This window comes from Gracilinanus agilis, chromosome 3 (genome assembly GCF_016433145.1).
Source record: "Gracilinanus agilis isolate LMUSP501 chromosome 3, AgileGrace, whole genome shotgun sequence".
NCBI classification, from domain to species: Eukaryota; Metazoa; Chordata; class Mammalia; order Didelphimorphia; family Didelphidae; genus Gracilinanus; species Gracilinanus agilis.
The window spans coordinates 94492365-94512494 of record NC_058132.1 but is presented as its reverse complement, the minus strand read 5'-3'; the positions used below and the strand labels follow the sequence as shown (position 1 = coordinate 94512494).

The window sequence follows — 20130 nt, the reverse complement described above, 5'->3', positions numbered from 1 at the left end:
TGGGGGTAGGCATTGAGGAATATTTGAGTTGGAGGGGAAAGACTGATAAAATGTCTTTGCTGGATAATTTGTAGGAAGATGATATGTAAAAGGAAATGGGGAAGTCTTATTTTGTCAGGCTCTTGTCTCTCATTTCTGAATGCTTATTCACCCTAAATAAAATGTGTATACTTGTAGGGATCTTTCCAAGATGAATTCTGTTGCATTGAAAACAAAGATGGTGCCCCAAACTTTTAAAACAAAAAACGAATATCTTTACTAGAGAAACATCATCTTATCAAAAGTCCCCTGAAAAAATTGACATATACTTAGACTAGAGAGAGAGAGCATTGTGAGTGTTGTTTTGTATTTTAAGTAGATCTTGTGAGTTCCTTAATTTGGAGACTTTTTATAAGTGAATTTCTGGCTGTAAGAGGGCTTCCTGCTTGCCATTGTTCTCCTTCCTTTCCCCATTTTCCTCTCCCATGTGAGTATGAGAAATTAGACTATTTGGCTTATGTCCAGCTGAGACAAAAAAAAAAAAAAAACCAAACCCAAATTTCTTTTTCTGGTTGAGTGAGGCAATACTAGGAAAAACAATAATTATCAAAATAGTCTTTTTCCTTGTGCCCTGGGTGTCAGTGACATAACAGAGCTTAGTGGCAAACCAGCCACTAAGTCCTTTTTTCTGTTATCTGTGCAGCCCCATTCATTGCTGCTTCCATTTTTATCCTTTGTCATCATGAATTGTACACCAGCAAGTGAGTCCATCTTTAGTTATCTGGAAAGACTGACAGTTTAGGATTCCATAGGACAGAAGGGGATATATGTGGAAGGAAATCCTTTTGTCTTATTTCCACCAGGTTCCAACAAATCAAGTAGCATAAGTGCCTTTGGTGCTTCCTTATGGGATGGAGAGCGAGCACTTTGTTCCTGTATCCACCCTTCACTTTTTAAATTCCTGCATGAGTTTGTTTTTTTTCCCCCTCCTTTTAAAACAACATCATTACTTTTTTCTTTTTGGTATTAGTTTGCCTTTTTTTTTTTTATTTATTTTCTCCCATCCCACAGATCAGGCTGCAGCTGTGGGATACTGCGGGTCAGGAACGTTTCCGTAGCCTCATTCCCAGTTACATCCGTGATTCCGCTGCAGCCGTAGTAGTTTACGATATCACAAGTAGGTATTTTGCACTGGGTTGACCCTTCTTATTTTTCTTGCCTGTTTGACTGATTTTGTTGTCAGGTACGGTTGCAATTATGGGACACAGCAGGTCAAGAGCGGTTCAGGAGCTTGATCCCTAGCTACATTCGTGACTCCACTGTGGCAGTTGTTGTTTATGATATCACAAGTGAGTGGGGGGAATTCTGCATTTCTAATCCTCTCTCTGCCTTTAGCTTAGCTGCATGCTCTATCATCATGTGCTCATTTGTCATACTAGCATGTAAAACATTTCCTTTACTATAGCAAAATTTAGAATAGACAGGCTGTATCAGAACATGTACCCTGGTGATTTTTGTAAATGCTTATACTTACCCTATACTTGATCTTCCTCTTACTTAATCATGGCAGTCTACCATCCTTAGACCTGGCAGTGACTTTGGTTGGAGGAATGTCTTCCTTCTAACTGACTCTAAAATTTCTTCAGAAATAAATTTTTTGAATTAAAGATTTCATATAATTTTCTAGCTTTCCAAGGCTTAGTTTAAGAATATTAAAGAGTTTCTGCTGCTTGGCTTTTCTCCACCTGCCTCCTAGACAGTTTATAAGTGGCAATAAGGGGAGAGGGTGGAAGGTGGAGAAATTGCAACATTGCATTTTTCTGTTAAGTATTCATTTTCATTTGATGGAATTTAGGTTCCATGACTAAAACTTTTTTTTTTTTTTGCTAACAAATTACTCTGCCATTTGTCACTCAGAATGTGTAAAATTTAGAGACTAAACTATTTATTAATGGTCTCTTCTCCTACTGCTTCCTAAGAAGATTGTACTTGAATTACTTTGCATTTTCTGTGGGGAATTGGTTATTGAAGAAGAGGTTACTGAAATTCTACACATGAAATTAATATGTGAAATGGGTTAAAGAACTTAGATTTTTTAGAGTGCTTTAAGATTTATACTACCTCTTCCAAACTGTCCCCATTTTAGATGAACAGAATGAGAGAACTTATGTGACTTACCTTATACAGTGGATAAATAGCAGAGCCAGAATTCAAATCCAAGTTACCTGAATCTGAATCAAGTTCTCTTTTTAGTAAGCCAAGCTACTAGAACACTGTTGGAGAAAAAGGGAAAAGGTCCAGGGTGTTCTTTACCTTAATATTATTTCAGAATAGAGAAATGGCGCTAGTATATAGAGGACCCCCTTTATTAGGAAAACCTGAGTTTAAGTTTCTTCGTTGGTGGAGTAAATTTGCTTCCTCTCCCTTCATAGATCTGGACCATAAAATTGAGAAAACAATCTCTAGATCTCTTGATTAAAAAAAATAGTTTATTACATCATGAGCTCAAGTGGTTTGTTGTAACTTACTGACTCAATCTAAGTATGCAAAGGAGTAAATTAGATTTATCTGGCCGTAAGATAGTAGCAGTTTAAATTAGTCTGTAATTCATATTCTTTTGCTCTGTGCAAGCTTCTCTCTTGCCACTTTATACTACTCTTCCCAAAAAAAGTATGTTCATTATTATGCATTGACAGGTTTTGCAGCTTAAAAGTTTTTGTGCTTACTTTAACTAAGATGGGTGGAACCTGGTTAGGGGGATAAGGGGATTTTCCTAGGAAAATGGCTACAAATTTGAGTTTAAACATAAACTACCTGTTTTCCTCTTTTGTCCAAAAGCATTTTGGAATGCTATACCTAGGAGTTCTTAACAATTGAAGAACTAGATTTTATTACAGGTGCCATCAAACCCCTCCCTAGTTAAAGTGATCACAAACTGATTAAGCAATGCAAACTGTGATGTTTAAAAGCTCCTTGAAAGCTTTACCAATTCTCTGGACTTGTTGGGACTTAATGGCTGACATTTTTTGACATGCTTTACTTTGTGAAGTAAATGTGATGGAAAAACAGGGAGGCAATATAAAACCATTTTATCTGCCACATCTGTCACTACTGGCACATACATATAAAACATACACGTGTGTGTGTGTGTGTGTGTGTGTGTGTGTGTGTGTGTATGTGTGTGTGTAATCTGTATATATGTAAACAAACACATTAAATTTTCTCCTTATACTCATTTTACAAATTTTGGAATATACAAATGTCTTCCAACATAAAAACTTATTTTTTTCAGTGTTTCTAAAACACTGACAGTTGTTATCAGATAAAATGGAGTTATGTTGCAGGCACATTAAAAGGGCGGGTCTTAATGTGCCAGCCCCAGCCAGGGTGGTGGTATGGTTGTTCATCACCTAGAGAGGTAACTGTAATAATACTCAACTTTTTGTCCACCCTCCCACACCAGATGTAAACTCATTCCAGCAAACCACAAAATGGATTGATGATGTCAGAACGGAAAGGGGAAGTGATGTCATCATTATGCTAGTGGGAAATAAAACTGATCTTGCTGACAAGAGGTATGGAGTGACTTTCTTTCAGAGCACTTGATTTCTACCTTAAATAATCTGCTCCCCTTACCTTATCCCCCCAACCTCTTGGGAAATACTGTTGAGCGAGATAGTGTCAACTTATTTAGAAACTATTTTAAATTTTATTTTGAAACTTGGGTGATCTATAGTTTCATTGATTTTTGGATACCCCCTATAGATAGAAGGGTTCACAATTGACCAGTATTTCTCTTGGCCAGTATTTTATGACAGAAGGAGCTTGCTTCTTCTGTGTGGTGTTATGACCAGGAGGATTCTGGTTTTCTTTCGTTTTTATTTTGGTAACCTAATCAGCACAGAAAGCATTCCATCCATGTCTTTTCATATTGTGTAATTCATGCCTATGTCTTTCTAGAATTTTGTCATAAAGAATTAGCTGTAAGGCATTCTTCATTACTGTTTTCCTTTATTCTCATTATATGACCAATATTTTTTCTTTTCTTTTCCAATCATACATGTCTTTGTCTCATTTTACCTTATATTTATTTTTTAAATTTACACAAGCATAAGAAATTTACTAAATAAAGTTCTTCATTTAAATTCACCTATGATAGATTTGGTGTAAGAGAGTTCATTGAGGAAACTGATCCGCATAAAAAACTTGTGCAAAAATGCTTTAAAAATAAATCGTTTCTTAAAATGATTTGTTTATAGAAATTAAAGTCCCACCATTTTTTTCTTTTGTAGTATTCCATTAACTATAATTTCTGGGGTATTTTGTATCACTTAATTATTTGTGGTTATAAATAAATCAGACTTTTAAATTGACCTGAGTGGCTTCATTGTGGTACATTAGTGAAGTGAGCAAAGTGATCTTCAGAATTCAGAATGCACAGTGCTTTAGCTTTAATTACTTTGAAGTCCCCTGGATTTAATTTCAGTGAAAATCTTGACGAGTTTGTTATGTTTTGGGCTTTAAAAATATTGACTAATCTCCTTTAATAAGTTCTTATTTCATTATCTCTAGCATTGCAAGATGAAGAATATTAAAATTCAGGTTTTGAATCTGTGGCCCTGTTTAAATATTTGGCAGGGAAATGGGCTGATCATAATTCAGTTTGTTCCATTAGCAACTGTGTTAGAACATCATTATATAATAAAGGTAGCTCAGTGGATTGAGAGTCAGGCCCAGAGATGGAAGGTCCTGAGATTAAATCGGCCTCAGACACTTCGTAGCTATATGACCTGGGCAAGTCACTTGACCTCCATTGCCTAGGCCTTACCACTTTTCTGCCTTGGAACCAATACATAGTATTGATTCCAAGACAGAAGGTAAGGGTTAAAAATATATATATATACATACACACGCGCGCGCGCACACACACACACACACACTTATTTAAAATATAAAGGATGTCTTTAGCTTTGATTTTTGTTTTTTTTTTTTCCTAGAAAGTCTGTTAGAAAGTAAATTACTAGTCTTAATTTTAAGTGTTTTCCTTGGATTCCCTTCTATCTTGTCTCAGAGGGATTTGGATTTAGGCTATTAATACATTAATCATATAGCTAAGTCATAGTCATCGAGGAGTTATAAGGATTCTAACAGCTCTCTTTGTGTAGCATTTGACAGTTTATAAGAGGTAAGTATGTCAAGTATCAGTATTAATAAAACTGAGTCTTAAGATGGGAGTAACCTGTTTAGGCTTATAAAGTGAAAAATGATCAGTTTTTTCTCCAGACTAGCCACTTGTTAATTACTTTGAAGTTCCCTGACTTGATTTCTTTCAGCCATGAGAGAATGTTATAGTCACTGAAAGTAAGATAAAAATGTACGAGGACTAATAGTTTCTCTATTATAGTTACAGGGTTTGTATTGAGCATTCCCAGCCTCAGCACTTTTGTCCAGTGGTATTATTCTACCTCTTTTAAAGATAAGGTACAATCAATTCAGAATGAATGTAGCTTCCAGGCTTTAGGCCCTTAGGTGCTCAAATAGTCAGCAAGTGTAAGATACTTAAAATGTGCCTGGCACCATGGGATAGACAGAAAAAAAATTGCATTTAATGCCCACATTTAAAAAGTTTAAAAAAGCATGGGGGATGGAGAGTGGGGATATTTGTGCATGTTGTTAACCTGTCTCATTTTAAAAGCTCTTAGTTGCCCAGAACTATTTCCAGAAATACCTTCCCAGTTATGGATACCTGTTAATCAAGAGCATGTCCCTTATGGTAAATATATTTAGAATATCACATTCAAGACTAGGAGTAATTCTTGCTTAGTATCCTTGACCTCTTAATCTGCATACCAGCTGACATCTATTCTAGATCAGATATAAGAAAACAAGAACATCGACTTAGGTTCTTTTTTTCCTTCAGTTTCCCATCAATTCAGGGTGAGACTTTAGAAAGTTAATGCCTGTTTCTTTCTGAAATGAGAAAACTAATTTTTGTTGTTTGAAAGTTTTACACTCTTGAGCCCATTGGATGGATCCCCTTCCTAGAGTTCTGTCTCAAATTATCTCTCTTTTCCCCCCTATTTTTTACAGGCAAGTATCTATTGAGGAGGGAGAGAGGAAAGCCAAAGAGCTGAATGTTATGTTTATTGAAACCAGTGCAAAAGCAGGATACAATGTAAAACAGGTGAGTGTGTGAAGGATAGGGGTTGGGGATAGCTGAGGGGATGAAGTTGCTGAGATTTCCACAAATGGTCAAAGAAATCTTTTTTTCCCCTTTATTGGGGGAATCTTTAGGTACCTGTTAGTATCAAGAGTATTAGATGCCTATTGTTGCTTTTCTACAATCGACAGTGTCTTCTTATTTTCAGTACATTGTTGAACTGGAAGGAAAATTGATATAGCAATTCATAAGATTTAGAGTTGTGAGAAAATTTTAAGATCATCTAGTCTAATTATAGGCCTTTAACATGTATCCCGTAGATGAGGAAATTGAGGCCTGGAAGGGAGAAGGGGCCTAACTAAAGTGTTTTTCTTACCTGCTACACTGTTTCCACTCTTCAATATTCTAAATGATTCTTGATTTTATTAATTTAGGTAGGCATATCACACAGGAATTGCAGTCCTAGATGATTTTATGAGCTATATATCCCCTGGAGGCTATTGAACTTCTAATTCTGAAAAAGCCAGAAGAGATAATATAAATATTTTGTAGAAATTCTAAAATCTACCAACTCTCAAAACAAGAAGTGCCTCTTAACCTAAGAATATACTGAGTTAGAGGTTGTTTTTCCACTGTTAGAGTGAAAGAGTAAGGTTGAAGTTTTGAAGGGGATGGAAGAGATTATTTGTCTTGTAAGAATGACACTTTGTTGCTTTTTAAAGAACAAACTTATTGAGCAGCTCCAATAAATTGTCAGAAGTTTCCATGTTGCTTGGCAACATCTTAGGATATCAGGCTTTGTTCAGATCTAGAAATGTCAAAAATAAACATTTCAGTAAACCCATTTTTCAAGGAAGTTGGTAGATAGGTAGTGTAAGACAAAGTTAGACTTGTGGTGGGGTTTAAAAGTCTGCCATTTAGGCCTTAGGCAGCTTGATCTCATCTGCATGGTAGAATTGGGGTAGAGAAATGCCTTTTCTTTATATCTAGCTCTTTGTGGGAGATTCTTCAGTCTGTGTGAATAATAAGGGCAACATTTTAGGTTTTAGGAAATACTTTCTTCATAGTGACTCTTTGAAATAAGTAGTGCAAAATGGCATTATGTTTTATAGATGAAGAAGCTGAGTCTCACAGAAAGGAACTGACTTGCCCAGAGTTAACAGTAAATGACAGAACCAAGGTGTCAGACAGTGAACATTGAATTAGCCACCTACTATGTACTAGGCATTGAGGTAGATAGACACTGGGGATACATATATAAAAAAGATAGCCCCTGGTTTGTACCTGAAAAAGATCATAAACAAACAGATTTGTATGAAAATATTTATAGCTGCGCTTTTTGTTGTGGCAAAGAACTGGAAAAGGAGGGTATGTCCTTCAATTGGGGAATGGCTGAACAAACTAGTATATGCTGGTGATGGAATACTATTGTGCTAAAAGGAATAATAAACTGGAGGAATTCCATGTGAACTGGAAAGACCTCCAGGAACTGATGCAGAGCGAAAGGAGCAGAGCCAGAAGAACATTGTACACAGAGACTGATACACTGTGGTAAAATAAAATGTAATGGACTTCTGTAGCAGCAGAAAGCAATGACACAGGACAGTTCTGAGGGATTTATGGTAAAAAATGCTACCCACATTCAGAGGAAGAACTGCAAGAGAGGAAACATATAAGAAAAACAACTGCTTGAATGCATGGGATGAGGCGTACATGATTGGGGATGTGGACTCGAAACTACCACACCAATGCAACTATCAACAATTTGGAAATAGGTCTTGATCAATGACACATGTTAAAACCAGTGGAAATGTGCATTGGCCATGAGTGGGGGGAGAGCGGGGGGTGAAGGGGAAAGTAGGAGCATGAATCATGTAACCATGTTAAAAATGAATATTAATAAATGTTTAAAAAATTAAAAAAAAAAGATAGCCCCTATCCTTAGAGAGTTCGCAATCTAATTGGAGAAGTCAATACATAAAGCTGAAAGGGGGCAAGGGGTGGTGTGGCTTACATGTATATATAATATTGCCTTTAGGGGTTAGCCTAGAAGTTAGAGCTTAGGAGGCCCAAATGGCACCAGAAATAATAATACATGATTCTGGCTGACCTGAATGTTGCCCAGAGTATCCCCTTGTTATGGGAACATATGTCCTTTTCAATAGGCAGTCTACCATAGAATATAGAAAACTGGCCATAGAGTTGGGAAAACCTGAGTTCATGTGCAGTCTGTGATGCATACTGAGTGACCTAGCACTTAATCTCATGGTTCTCTGGGTACCACTCTAAAACTATAAGTTGCAGAGAAGGTGCTGATCTACACTGGTAGGAGTTTCCTCACCAGGAATTCCATATATCAATGAAATTGCAGGCGTAATTTAAGGAAAATTAATGGAAAAGAGATAGGGAACTCAGAACAAACAAATTGTTGCTTTGTTAAAAATTTATGGGATAGGAGCAACTAGGTAGAACAATGAATAGAGAGCCAGGACTGGAGTTGGGGAGACCCGAGTTCAAATGTGACCTGACACTTCTTATCTGTGTGACCCTGGGAAAAACATTTGACCAGCCCTTGCTCTCCTGTCTTAGAGTTATTATTAAGACAGAAAGTAAGAGGTTTTTGTTTTTTTTTTTCAATTTATTATTTTTGTTTCCCCAGAGTGTAGCACCATGCCTTGCTCTTAGGCATGTAATAAATACTTGTTGATTAACGGAAAGGTTCAAGGCTCTTCACCCTTTCTGTTATATCCCCCTCTGGATGGTCTCCAGCTGATTAATATGCTTCAACTAGAGCTTTTAGAACAGAGCAGAGTACTTAAGATGTGATCTCACTAGGGCATAGTACATAAGTAATATTACCTACTTATTCTTAGAAGCTATGTTTCTCTTGATACAGCTCAGGATTATATGGATTCTTGGATGCCATGTCACACTTCTAATTCATTGAACTTGCTAATACTTCCAAGATATTTTTCATACAAATAGCTGTTTAACCAGATTTTCCAATCCTATACTTATAAAACCAAGAATAAGATTTTATGTTTATCTCTATTGAATTTCATCTTATTAGATACAACCCAAAACTAACCTGTCAAGATCTTTTTTAGTCCTAACTCTGGCCTACAGCATATCAGCTATCTTTTCCCAGCTTTATGCCATCTTAGTTTGATGAGAAACTTTTACCTGAATCATTGATAAACTATTAAGTAACATAGCCAGTGCAGATACAACCGTTCCTAGCATATTCCACTAGATACCTTCTACTGACCAGACATTGGCCATTAAGGTCCAGTCTTTGAGTTTGGTCAAGAAGCCATTTCCAAATTCATCTTACTGTGTCATATAAGAGGGAAAAGGGGTTTTTTTTTTTTTGGTTGGATATATTAATATTTAAAGTTGTGGTCACCAAGGAACTGAATAAATACCAATTCCTAAGATGATTTTAGTAATTTATTTACCAAATATAGGAGAGAGTGGAAGTAGAGAGATGAGAAGAGGGTAGAGCAAGAGATCTAACTTAACGAATTAGATTTGTATTCAGGTCTGGGCTTTACTCCGGCAAGGCTCCAGAGGCTCAGCCTAAAGTCATTTAGCAAGGGGTTTAGCTACTAGGGCTTCTCCCAATCAAGGGTCCCTCTGGAGGCTAAGGTAGTCAGCCTTCTTCAATCACCAATGTAGTTCTAAGGGAAAGATTTAAGAATAGTCTCACCAAGGTTTCAGGGTCCCAGGTCCAAGTCATGAACAAGAAGAAGCAAAAAGGTCCAAGACACAAACAAGAAGAGCTCTCCAGGTCCAAGAGACAAACAAGAAGAGTTCTCCAGGTCCAAGACATGAGCAAGAAGAGAGAAGCTGAACTCACTGAATTCTCTTCTAAAGGGGCTCCTTTTGTGTTACTTCTTGTGCCTTCCTCTTCGTTTACATGTCCTATCACAACAGACACTTTTCTTAGGACTGCCCAAGAGGCAGTCAGTAAATTTTGATTTGTCACTCACTCTAGCACACATGGGTCACAGACTTCACAACTTGTGAATTAAGTGGGGATGTTCTCACCTTTGGCGATTAGATTTGAGAATGGACAAGGTAGATTTAATCTCAGTATCACAGTCATCATCCATTGTTCAACTTTCCATCATGAGTTTTTAAAATTAAATAAAATTAAATTTTTAAATTAAATAAAGTATGAGATACTTTATCAAAATGCTTTGATAAAGCATAGGTAAACTTTATTTATAGAATTCTTCTAATTCACAAATTTATTAGTCTGCTACAGATAACCCTCAAAGCCAGGATGATTCTCTTTAATCACTATTCCTTACTAGTTGTTCAATAACTTTTGTTTAATGTCCTTTTCTCAAATTGTTTCAGGAATTAAAGGCTAGATAAATGGCTTTTAAATTTGTAGATTTTCTTCTGTAGTCTTGGGGTACCTATGTCAGTAGCTCATCATTCATGACTCCTACCTCTTTCAGTACCTGAGGATATGAATATATTTATATCCATATATAGAGGCATATGTCTTGAATTAATACCAGGTAGATGCTTTCTTAGTTAAGATAAATAAGGGCATAGTATCAAATACCAAATAGCCATTTTTAGTTAGTTATTTGTAGTGCAAATCTAATACTCCTTAATATAGAAACAATAAGCAAAACAATCCAGTGGTCTCCATTGTGCAAGCCATGGTTGATCTTGGATAGCAGGATGGGTATAAGATTAATCCAGTCAGAAGGTAGTAAAGTGGGTTGCATTCCACCATCTCTCCAGTAGCAAGACTTATTTCTGATATAATCCATTCAACCCCTTTAGTCTTCATAGTCTGATACTCTTGTATCAACTCTTACTGTTTTGTAGGCTCTCAAACCTATTTTCTTCACCAGATATCAACCCTTCACAGTAATTCTAATCTAACTATGACCTCACTAATCTAACTAGAAACTCACAATAGCTGTTTAGGTAACATTGGGAAAATCTTCTCCCAGTGTACCCTCACCTTTCTTTGATATCTTTGTACATTGATGAGTAATGGCCCCAATTCATCCATTTTTCCTTTTGGATGAAACAGAATAAAGTACACAGGATAAACAGACATGGATAGTTGTAATTGGCATCAAATATCTAATCATCTTTATCCAATTTTTTTCCCCAAACCCACTTTTCTTTCAAATTTATCATTCCTGTTGAGTGTACCAACATTCCTTCCATCAAACCAGTTTCATGATCCAGATATCATCTGCAAGTTTTCATTCTCATTTATCCTTCATATATGTTCAGTTGTCAAGTCTTAATTTTCTACCTTTACAACTTCTTTCATCTGTCCCCTAATCTTCACTTGTATGACTACTACTCTAATTTAAGCTCTCAGCATCTATCATATGGACTTTTGCATTGGCCTCCTAATTGGTTTCTCTGCCTTGAATATGTCCCCTCTTTCATCTTCTACATAGTTGCCAAAGTGATTTCTTTTTTTTCTTCTTTTTTTTTTAAACCCATACCTTCCATTTTGGAGTCAATACTGTGTATTGGCTCCGAGGCAGAAGAGTGGTAAGGGTAGGCAATGGGGGTCAAGTGACTTGCCCAGGGTCACACAGCTAGGAAGTGTCTGAGGCCAGATTTGAACCTAGGACCTCCTGTCTCTAGGCCTGGCTCTCAATCCACTGATCTACCCAGCTGCCCCCTAAAGTGATTTCTTAAATTATATGTCTGTCTCTCCTTTATTCAGTAAGTGGTGATTCCTATAGTAGTTCAAATATAGGGCATCCCCAAAGTTAGTGCAGTTTCAAACTTGTATGCTTAAAATCCTTCTTTGTAAAGCTTTGGAATTCTTTACAACAGGAGCAAGTTGCATTTCTAACCTTATATACTACTGCCCTCCTTGCCTCTGTAGTGCAGCCAAATTTGCCCTTTTTTGCTGTTCCTTAAACACTTTCATCTCCCTTCTCATTAATTTGCATCATCTATCCTCTTTGCTTCTTAGACATCTTGGTTTCCTACCAGACTTATCCTGAATACTACCTTCAACATGAATCCTTTACAGATTCCCTCTTTTTCCTAATGCTCTCCTTATCAGTACGTTCTTGAATTGTTTATAGATAGAAAAGCCAGTAGAATGGTATTAATGGAAAATGGAGTAAAGAGCAATAATTGCTAGAGCATATTCCTTTTGGAAGTAATAAGAGAATATAATCAAAGTGCAGGTAGAAATGATTAGCCTTTGGAAATAGGAGGGATGTTAATTCTTTTGAGACAGAACAGAAGGAAGAAGAAAAAGATGAGAAAAGAAGTAAAGAAGTTTTATAGTGGAGAAGAAGGTGAGAGGAGTTGTATGGGATGGTCTCATTCTGAGGGAAATGGCTGCTAAAAGGAAGGGTACTGAACCATTAATGGGAGGAACAAAAGCTTAAAGAATGGAAAAGGTTTGCTGAGGGAAATACAATGGGAAAGCTATAAAATGAATGAAAATAGTTGGCAAACAATAACTGAGAGCCAGTTTGAGATTCAGAAGCATAACTTTTTTTGGTAGACTTTATGGGAATTGGTGAGACTAACTGGTAATGTAATGGGAATTGGGAGCACCTGAATGTAGGTAGTAGAACTTCCCAAGGCAGTGATGGGCAAACTTTTTAAAGAGGGGGCCAAAGGAAAGGAAATGCTCATCTGTCATTCTGTTTCAAAGGCATTTCTTTGGAAGTTTCATTGTATTGTATCCTACTCATTGTATTCATCAGATTAGGAATAATGTCAGGCAGCCAGATAGAACATTTCAGGGGGCCACACCTGGCCCAATGGCTGTAGTTTGCCCATCACTGTCCTAAGGGATGAAAATTGAAGCTCAAGGGACCTAATGGGGTCAACTAAAGTGGCATTTGCATCATAATAAGTGGATTTCAATAATCACATTTCAAATGTATCAGGTACATTAAAATTTAGTCTTCTTAGTAACCTAAGAAAAAGTGGTGGAAGCAGATGATTATATTCATAATAATTATTTATGGTTAAAATTTTTATCATATCTGCAACAGAAATTGCTGAGGAATGTTAGTCAGACTAACCAGTTTGGCTTGATTACCTTGGAGAAGATGCTTGAATTTTTTTCTTATTACTGTGAAAGTGCTCTTTCCTTTTTATTATTGGTTTTTAGTTCTCAGTCTCATTGGAAACAATGAGCCATAAGAAACTTATTCCTGCTAAAGTATTGTCATTTCCTCCTCTTTCTGATAATGTATTCTGATGTAAAACAAATAGGTTCAAGAAAACACTTGAGAATTTGGCTAGAAGAATTCAGACAGCTGACTTTATACCTGAAATAAAGGCAATAGTAAAAGTTCCCATTTTTGTAAAACATGAATACTTACACTTTCTTCACAACAGCCATGTTGTGACTGTAGGGAAAATATCTTCATCCACATTTTAAACCTGAGGAAATTTAAGATTTGAAGAAGCAAAGTTACTTTTTGAGAGTCACATTTGCTTATTAAATATAAGAACTGGAATTTGAAGTCAGGTTCTGAGTTCATGAGATTTTCAAGTTCCAAATCTGACTTTTCTCAAAAGATCAAACCTTTGGAGTCAAACCTGTGCTAAAATCCTGACCCTGAACCACTGTGCATATGTCTGTAAGGAGGTCACTTGACTTTTGTGCTCCTTAGTTTCTTCATTCATGAAATGTGGTTAATACTTGCACTACTTCCTTCCCAGAGGGATTGCAGAAAAGTGTTTTGTAAAAACTGTGAAGTAGTACTGAATATAAGTGTTCTTATGCATTTAGCTTTTCTCACATGAAACATATATTTTATATATGTCGAACCAACATTAGAATCATAGTTGCCTATGTCAGCCGCATAGTATAGCTCCCTTTTCAATCTCAAGTTCCCATCTGTTCACTTCTTTGTAAACTAATGCACAGTTGGTGGACTGAAATCAAAATTGTATTACCATACCTTCCTGCATTGACAGGTCTGATTTAAACAAGAGGTTAAAATATTCTCCTTTGTAACTGGCAACAGTTATCGTGAATGTGATTTTATCAAAGGGGGAAATGACTTTTTCTGATTGGAGTGATAGTTATGAAATATAGCATATTCTCTTTTTGTATTTATGCCTTGAATTCTAAAGGGAAAGAGTAGTGGCTTATTAAATATAGAGTGTGTTAGGGGACTCTGCAAATTAATGGATTTGAACCCAAGAAAAATTTTTGTGGAATTTTAACTTACATGATTAAAAACTAATATAAAAATAATTTCTTACATTTCATAGGTTTTCTGAAGAGTTAAATTCAGAATTTATTAATAATTCAGTCCTAAAAATGAACTGTAATGATCTGTTAATATTTGTCCTGTTAAGGTTTTTAGCCCTAAGAGATACAACTCATTTATGTTTTTCTGGAGACTTCCCACATGAAAAGAGATTTGTAGTTAAGTGTTCTATTCTTCTGTTGGATGGTTCTTTTTCTCCTGATTGCACTGGAAATATATTTTTAGCTAACTCTACTTTTCAGAGCATAGAGGTAAAAAACCTGATGTATGCAGAAAGGTAGGAAAGGATGGAAAACCGAAGATGCTGGATTGTTATCTGAGAGATCACTAAGGGAGAAGATAGCCATTGAATGGTTATTGAACACTTACTATGTGACTTACATTCTACCAAGTGCTGTGGTAAATACAAAAGAATCACAAAAAATGCCTCTGACCTTCAAGCTCAAAAAAAGGAAAAAAAAAAAGGAATATGTAGAACTGGGATGATAGATCTGGAAGGGACCTTAGAAGTCATATGGGCTAACTGCCTTGTTTTACTGAGAGGGAAACTGAGGCTTAGAGAGAAGGGAGGCCTGGAAAAGAGAGAGATCAGTGTAAGCTTGTATTGTTGAACAATGTTTTTTGAGGATTCTCTGATATGCCACCCTATGTCCATAGCATTGGTGTTTCCTGCCACATAAGATAAGCCTTACTCCTTGGAGACAGCTGTAATTGAACTGAATAAAGCCCCAGAGAATCAGACTATGTGGGGAATTATCTTATTCTGACCTTAAATTTAGAGAGAAACTGGTCTAAAAAGAGAGTTATCTCATATAAAAGCCCTTTGCATTCAGACTTCCATCAGACTTCCACCATTGCCAAGTTTCCTTTTTAAATAGATAATATAGGTGAGAGATTTAGCTAATGCATCATTTAGTGACTAGCTGGAATGCAAGCTACTGACTTTTACTGCCAACATCATGGCTGCAGATGTAACAAACTGAATCCATTTCCATCAAATAACATGATTTTTTTCTCTTTTTAAATTGCCCTATCCTAAAATTCTTACTGTTTGGCCCATTTAAGTACTTGTAGCAAAATCTGAAAGAACAAAACTTTAATGAAAGTTTGGATTTTAAAATTCTTAGTTTAAAACAAAATTGAATAGGTATTAATGCATTACCTAATGAGTTCTAATGTTTTACTTCTCTTGGATTTTGTATTTGGGCCTCAGATTTTCTGTTTGTCTGGTCTTTTCTTCAGGAATGCTTGGAAATCTTCTATTTTATTAAATGATCATACTTTTCCCTGAAAGAGTATAGTCAGTTTTGCTGGGTAGTTAATCCTTGGTTGTAGACCCAGTTCCTTTGCCTTCCGGAATATCATATTCCAAGCCTTCCAGTCCTTCAGTGTGGAGGCCGCCAGGTCCTATGTAATTCTGACTGGGCCTCCATGTTATCTGAATTATTTCTTTCTAGCTGCTTGTAGTATTTTCTCCTTGGTCTGGGAGTGCTAACATTTTGAACCTTTATGTAAAATTATCTTTTTTTTCATATTTAATGAAACTGAGAAATAATTTTTGTGTCCCTTATATTTTCTGGGTTATTTTAAAAGCAATAAGACTATATGAAAATTATATCATATCTTTAATGTATCATATAATGATATTAGTGAAGAAGCTGAAGTTGAATATGGCATTTTTAGCTACTCTGAGGAGATCATAGTATGAGATAGCTTGATTATAATTCAGAAGACTTGTGGTTCTTAATATAACAATTTTTAAAAATTAGATTAAACCTTGGGCAAGTGCTTTCCTTCTGATCCTGAGTTTTCCTACTCTTTCATAGAGGTGTTTTGTTTTTTTTTAGGAAGGTTTCTGAGTAGATGAACTCTAAAGTCCTATCTGATTCTAAAAATTTATGATTCTTCTAAGGGATGAGTCTTTAATAGGTTAAAGTTTGTGTCTCATCCTCATTGTTATGGCCCATGCATAGTATATTGGAAAAAGAAAAGGAAAAAAAATTCTGATCTATGAGTCTCTGAGGTCTAAACTCTTCGTTCCCCCAAAAAAATCTGTTTGGGAATATAATAACTTTATCAAAAAGTAATAATTGTTATACAAGAGCACAAATACATTTTTAAAAGATTATGTGGATGACATGAAATATATTTTTTAAAATCTTGAGATTTTGCTGTATCTGTTTACAAAGGGACATCAGAGAGGAGGAAAGACATATAGACAAAGGCAGAATTGTATTGGATAAGTGGGCATGGGATCCATGTGCACTGGAGGTTTTTAACATGCCATTTTATATATATATATACTTCATTCAGTGGCTCATGTTTTTGTCTATTTTGTGATTGATATATGGGAGATTATGTATAATAAGATATATTCTTTGTGATCCTTTCCTTCAAGAAGCTTATGGTTTAATATATAGTAGAAATAACACTGGAATGAAAGGAATTTCAAGGTATTAGGAATTCTGGTTCTGGTTTTTTAGCCAGTAACTAGCTTTGTGACTGAGCAAATAATTTCAACTCTTCGGCTTTAGTGTATAGATATGGGATTAAGTTGGGAAAGCAAATGAGTTTTTGTAGTACTGAGTGCCACATGTGTCAAAAGGAAGGAACAATCACTTCCAGCTGGGATGATCAGGTTTCCAAGGGCAGATTGGGTTAAACTAGGCAGAGATAAAGGAGGAGAATGACCTAGGCAGGAGGAACATCTTGAGCAAAAACATCAGAGTTGGGAATATCAAGTGTGTTAAATATGAAGACTAGTTTGATTAGAGTGGGAAATATGATATGATAGGAAGATATGATAGGAGTGAAAGAGAAAATGCAGAAGTGGTGGTAGATTGGGGAAGAACATAAATGCCACACTAAAGAGTTTGGACTTTGTCATGTAGACACATTCAGGATGGGGAATGAAGATGTTTGAGCAATAAAATCCTTTAGGAAGATGACTATGATGCCTTAAAGAATAGAATTGGAGCAGGAAAACTGGTTAAGAAACTTAACACTGGAACAATTGTAGTGGCCCAGAGTAAGGATTAAGAAATATAAAGGTATATGGCAAGCCAGAGTTTTTAAAAATCAATGAATCCCTTTTTAAAAAAAATTAATAGAATTTATTTCCATGTAGGTCAGCCCCTTCCTTCCCTCCCTGCATTATAGAAGGCGTCATCCAAAAAACAGATATGTATGTGTAGATTATATCTTTCAAGTTTCTGATTTTTAATTCATTCTCTGGAGGTGAATATTCACAAGATATTCTTCAGGTTTTAAATCTGTAGCTGTATATATTGCTCTCTTGGTTCTACTCATTTTGCTGTTGATAATCATGTAGTTCTTTCCAAGTTTTAAAAAAATTAACCTGCTTATTGTTTCTTATGGTGTAGTAGTATTTCATCACAATCATATATCACAATTTGTTTAGCTGTTCCACAATTGATGGGTATTCCCTCAATTTCTAGTTCTTTGCCACCACAAAGAGAGCTGCTATATAAATATTTTTGGAACATATAGGCTCTTTTCCTTTTTCTGTCAGAATTCCTACTTTGAGACCCTACCCCTCCAAAGAATTTTCTCTTTTCCTTTTAGCTACAAGTGATCTTTCCTTCTCTTCAGTTCCCTTTGCATATTCTTACTTTTAATTGTACTTATAACACTTTTGTATTAAATTAAAACATACAAAGCAGTTTCCTCTTAATCTTGTTGAGGTAAGGAGTGTTAATGTTATTTCCATTTCACAGAGGGAAAAACCTGAAATTTAAAGTGACAAAATCACCACACAGTTTATAGTTTCCAGAGCCAATCCTTAAACTTAGGCCTTCTGATTCCCAAGACCAATCAGTGTTCTATCCACCATATAATTCAGATCTAAGCCAAGTGCTGACCAGAGTTCCTTGGGAATACAGAAAGTATAGATGTCGCTGTCTAGCACATCTTTTGAGAAGAAGTAACTGAATCATGTGTAGGCCCTTGATGTTTCCCTTTGTCACTAGCATGATTTGGCTAGGTAAGAGGGAGCAGGCAAGTTTTTTACCTAGAGGAAATAGATGGTATAGTGGATAGAGCACTAGACTTGGAATTAAGAGGATCTAAGTTCAAATTCTGCCTTAGATACATACTACCTTTGTGATCCTGGACAAGTCACTATAACTTCCAAACAAATCATCAGTCCCACCTTCACCCAGATAAGTGGCGGAGAAGAAATCATTACACCCTATTGTAGAGCATTCTACTTTTGAATAGCTCTAACCATTAGGAAGTTTTTCCTTTACTTTAAGCTGGATTCGGCATCCTTGTATCTTTTCCCATTGCTCCTGTTCTGAAGTCAATCTAATTCTCCATCAGATATTTGAAGATGTCTTTCTTAATATTTTCTTTAATATTACTATTTAAATGTTACTCCTGTACATTTATCTGACTCTAGCTTCTAAACTGAATTTCATCATAACCTAGACCAGTGATGGCGAATCTTTTAGAGATGGAGTGACAGGCCCCCACCCCAGAGTGAGTGCCATGCCTCCCCCTGCCCACCTCCTCTTAGCCCACATGTGTGTAAATGGAATTAGCCCATCCTCATTCATTGTTTAGACTCTAGCTATCAGAAATAATGTTACCCCACCCAACTGAGAATTAAGTGGGGAGGGGAAGGTCTGTTACTCACACGTGACAGTAAGTAACAAATCAAGAACAAGGGACTGCCCTTTGGGCAGTCCAAAACAGTGTTGAGGCTGCCATTTGTCCACTTGAAATTGAAGGTGGATGCAGGAAGTGACAAAAGCTGCTGTCTTTTAAATATGATGGTAACTTCCTGTGGAGGCAGTTGGAATTTTGAACTTGGTGTTGAAGGATCTCTGGTGGGACCTCTGACTGCTTCCCTTTGAATTGTCACATGGTAAGTTAGGTTGACTCTCTCTCTCTTCCCTTGGGGTTTCTGGAGGCTCTACCCTCAGGGAGGCCTCTCTTGCATCTAATTGTAAAAGGCCTTGTGGCTAGAAGCCTTGTTTAATTAACCTCTATGCCCCTCTGCTGAACCTCTAAATTCTTAGCTGGTTCAGGCCTCTGGTGCAGGCCAGAGTTTCTCTCTCTCAATTTCCCTACCTTCAACCTTCCTAATTATAAATAAATCACCATAATGTCATCCTGACTTGGGTCTATTTTATTTTGAAATTGAGTTAATCGATTTCTGGCGACCATACCTTAAATATCTAGTTTTATACTCTTACAGTGCGTGCATGTTCAGAGAAAGCACTCCCATTGGGCTGCTGGATGGAGGAGTGGGTCAGGTGAGGAATGTCTTCAGTGAGTGTAGTGAAGGGGGAGGGGAGTGGTCCGAGCCCTCTGCTCCCCTCCAGCTCTGTCTACCGTGAACTTTGCACCCTGTGCACTTCCATTGGGCTTCTGGGTAGAGGGGCAGGGGATGTGAAAAAATGTCATCAGGTAAGGTGGAGAGGGGGAGGGGAGCAGCTTTATGGAGTCCCTCTACCTTTCTAGTAATGAACTTTCGGGGTGGTTGGTGGGGAGGGAGGGTGGCCAAGTGCCCACAGAGAGTGCCCTGCATGCCATCTTTGGCACCTGTGCTGTAGGTTCACTATCACTGACCTAGACCATCATTTAAACTATATTTAACCAGAGGGTCACTATACTTCTCATAAAGTTGACCCAAATAAACGTTTATTTATTTATTTTTAAAGGCCCACCTTCGGTCTTAGAATTTTATACTAGGTATAGTTTTAAAGTAGAATA

The 20130-nt window shown here is 36.6% G+C and overlaps 1 protein-coding gene across 3 annotated transcripts in view; it reads left to right on the top strand.

Annotated features, from left to right (window-relative positions):
* RAB6A (RAB6A, member RAS oncogene family) overlaps positions 1–20130 on the top strand; it is an 88912-nt gene that overhangs the window by 60805 nt on the left and 7977 nt on the right. The window contains exons 4-6 of one of the 3 annotated variants that reach the window (XM_044668116.1): positions 1223–1328; positions 3443–3554; positions 6070–6163. The exons of 1 other annotated variant lie outside the window; for it this stretch is intronic. In XM_044668116.1, coding sequence (XP_044524051.1) covers positions 1223–1328; positions 3443–3554; positions 6070–6163 — 312 coding nt within the window. Of the gene's footprint in view, positions 1–1050; positions 1157–1222; positions 1329–3442; positions 3555–6069; positions 6164–20130 lie in introns of all 3 variants that reach the window. One more of the 3 variants, XM_044668117.1, reaches the window with a different exon arrangement.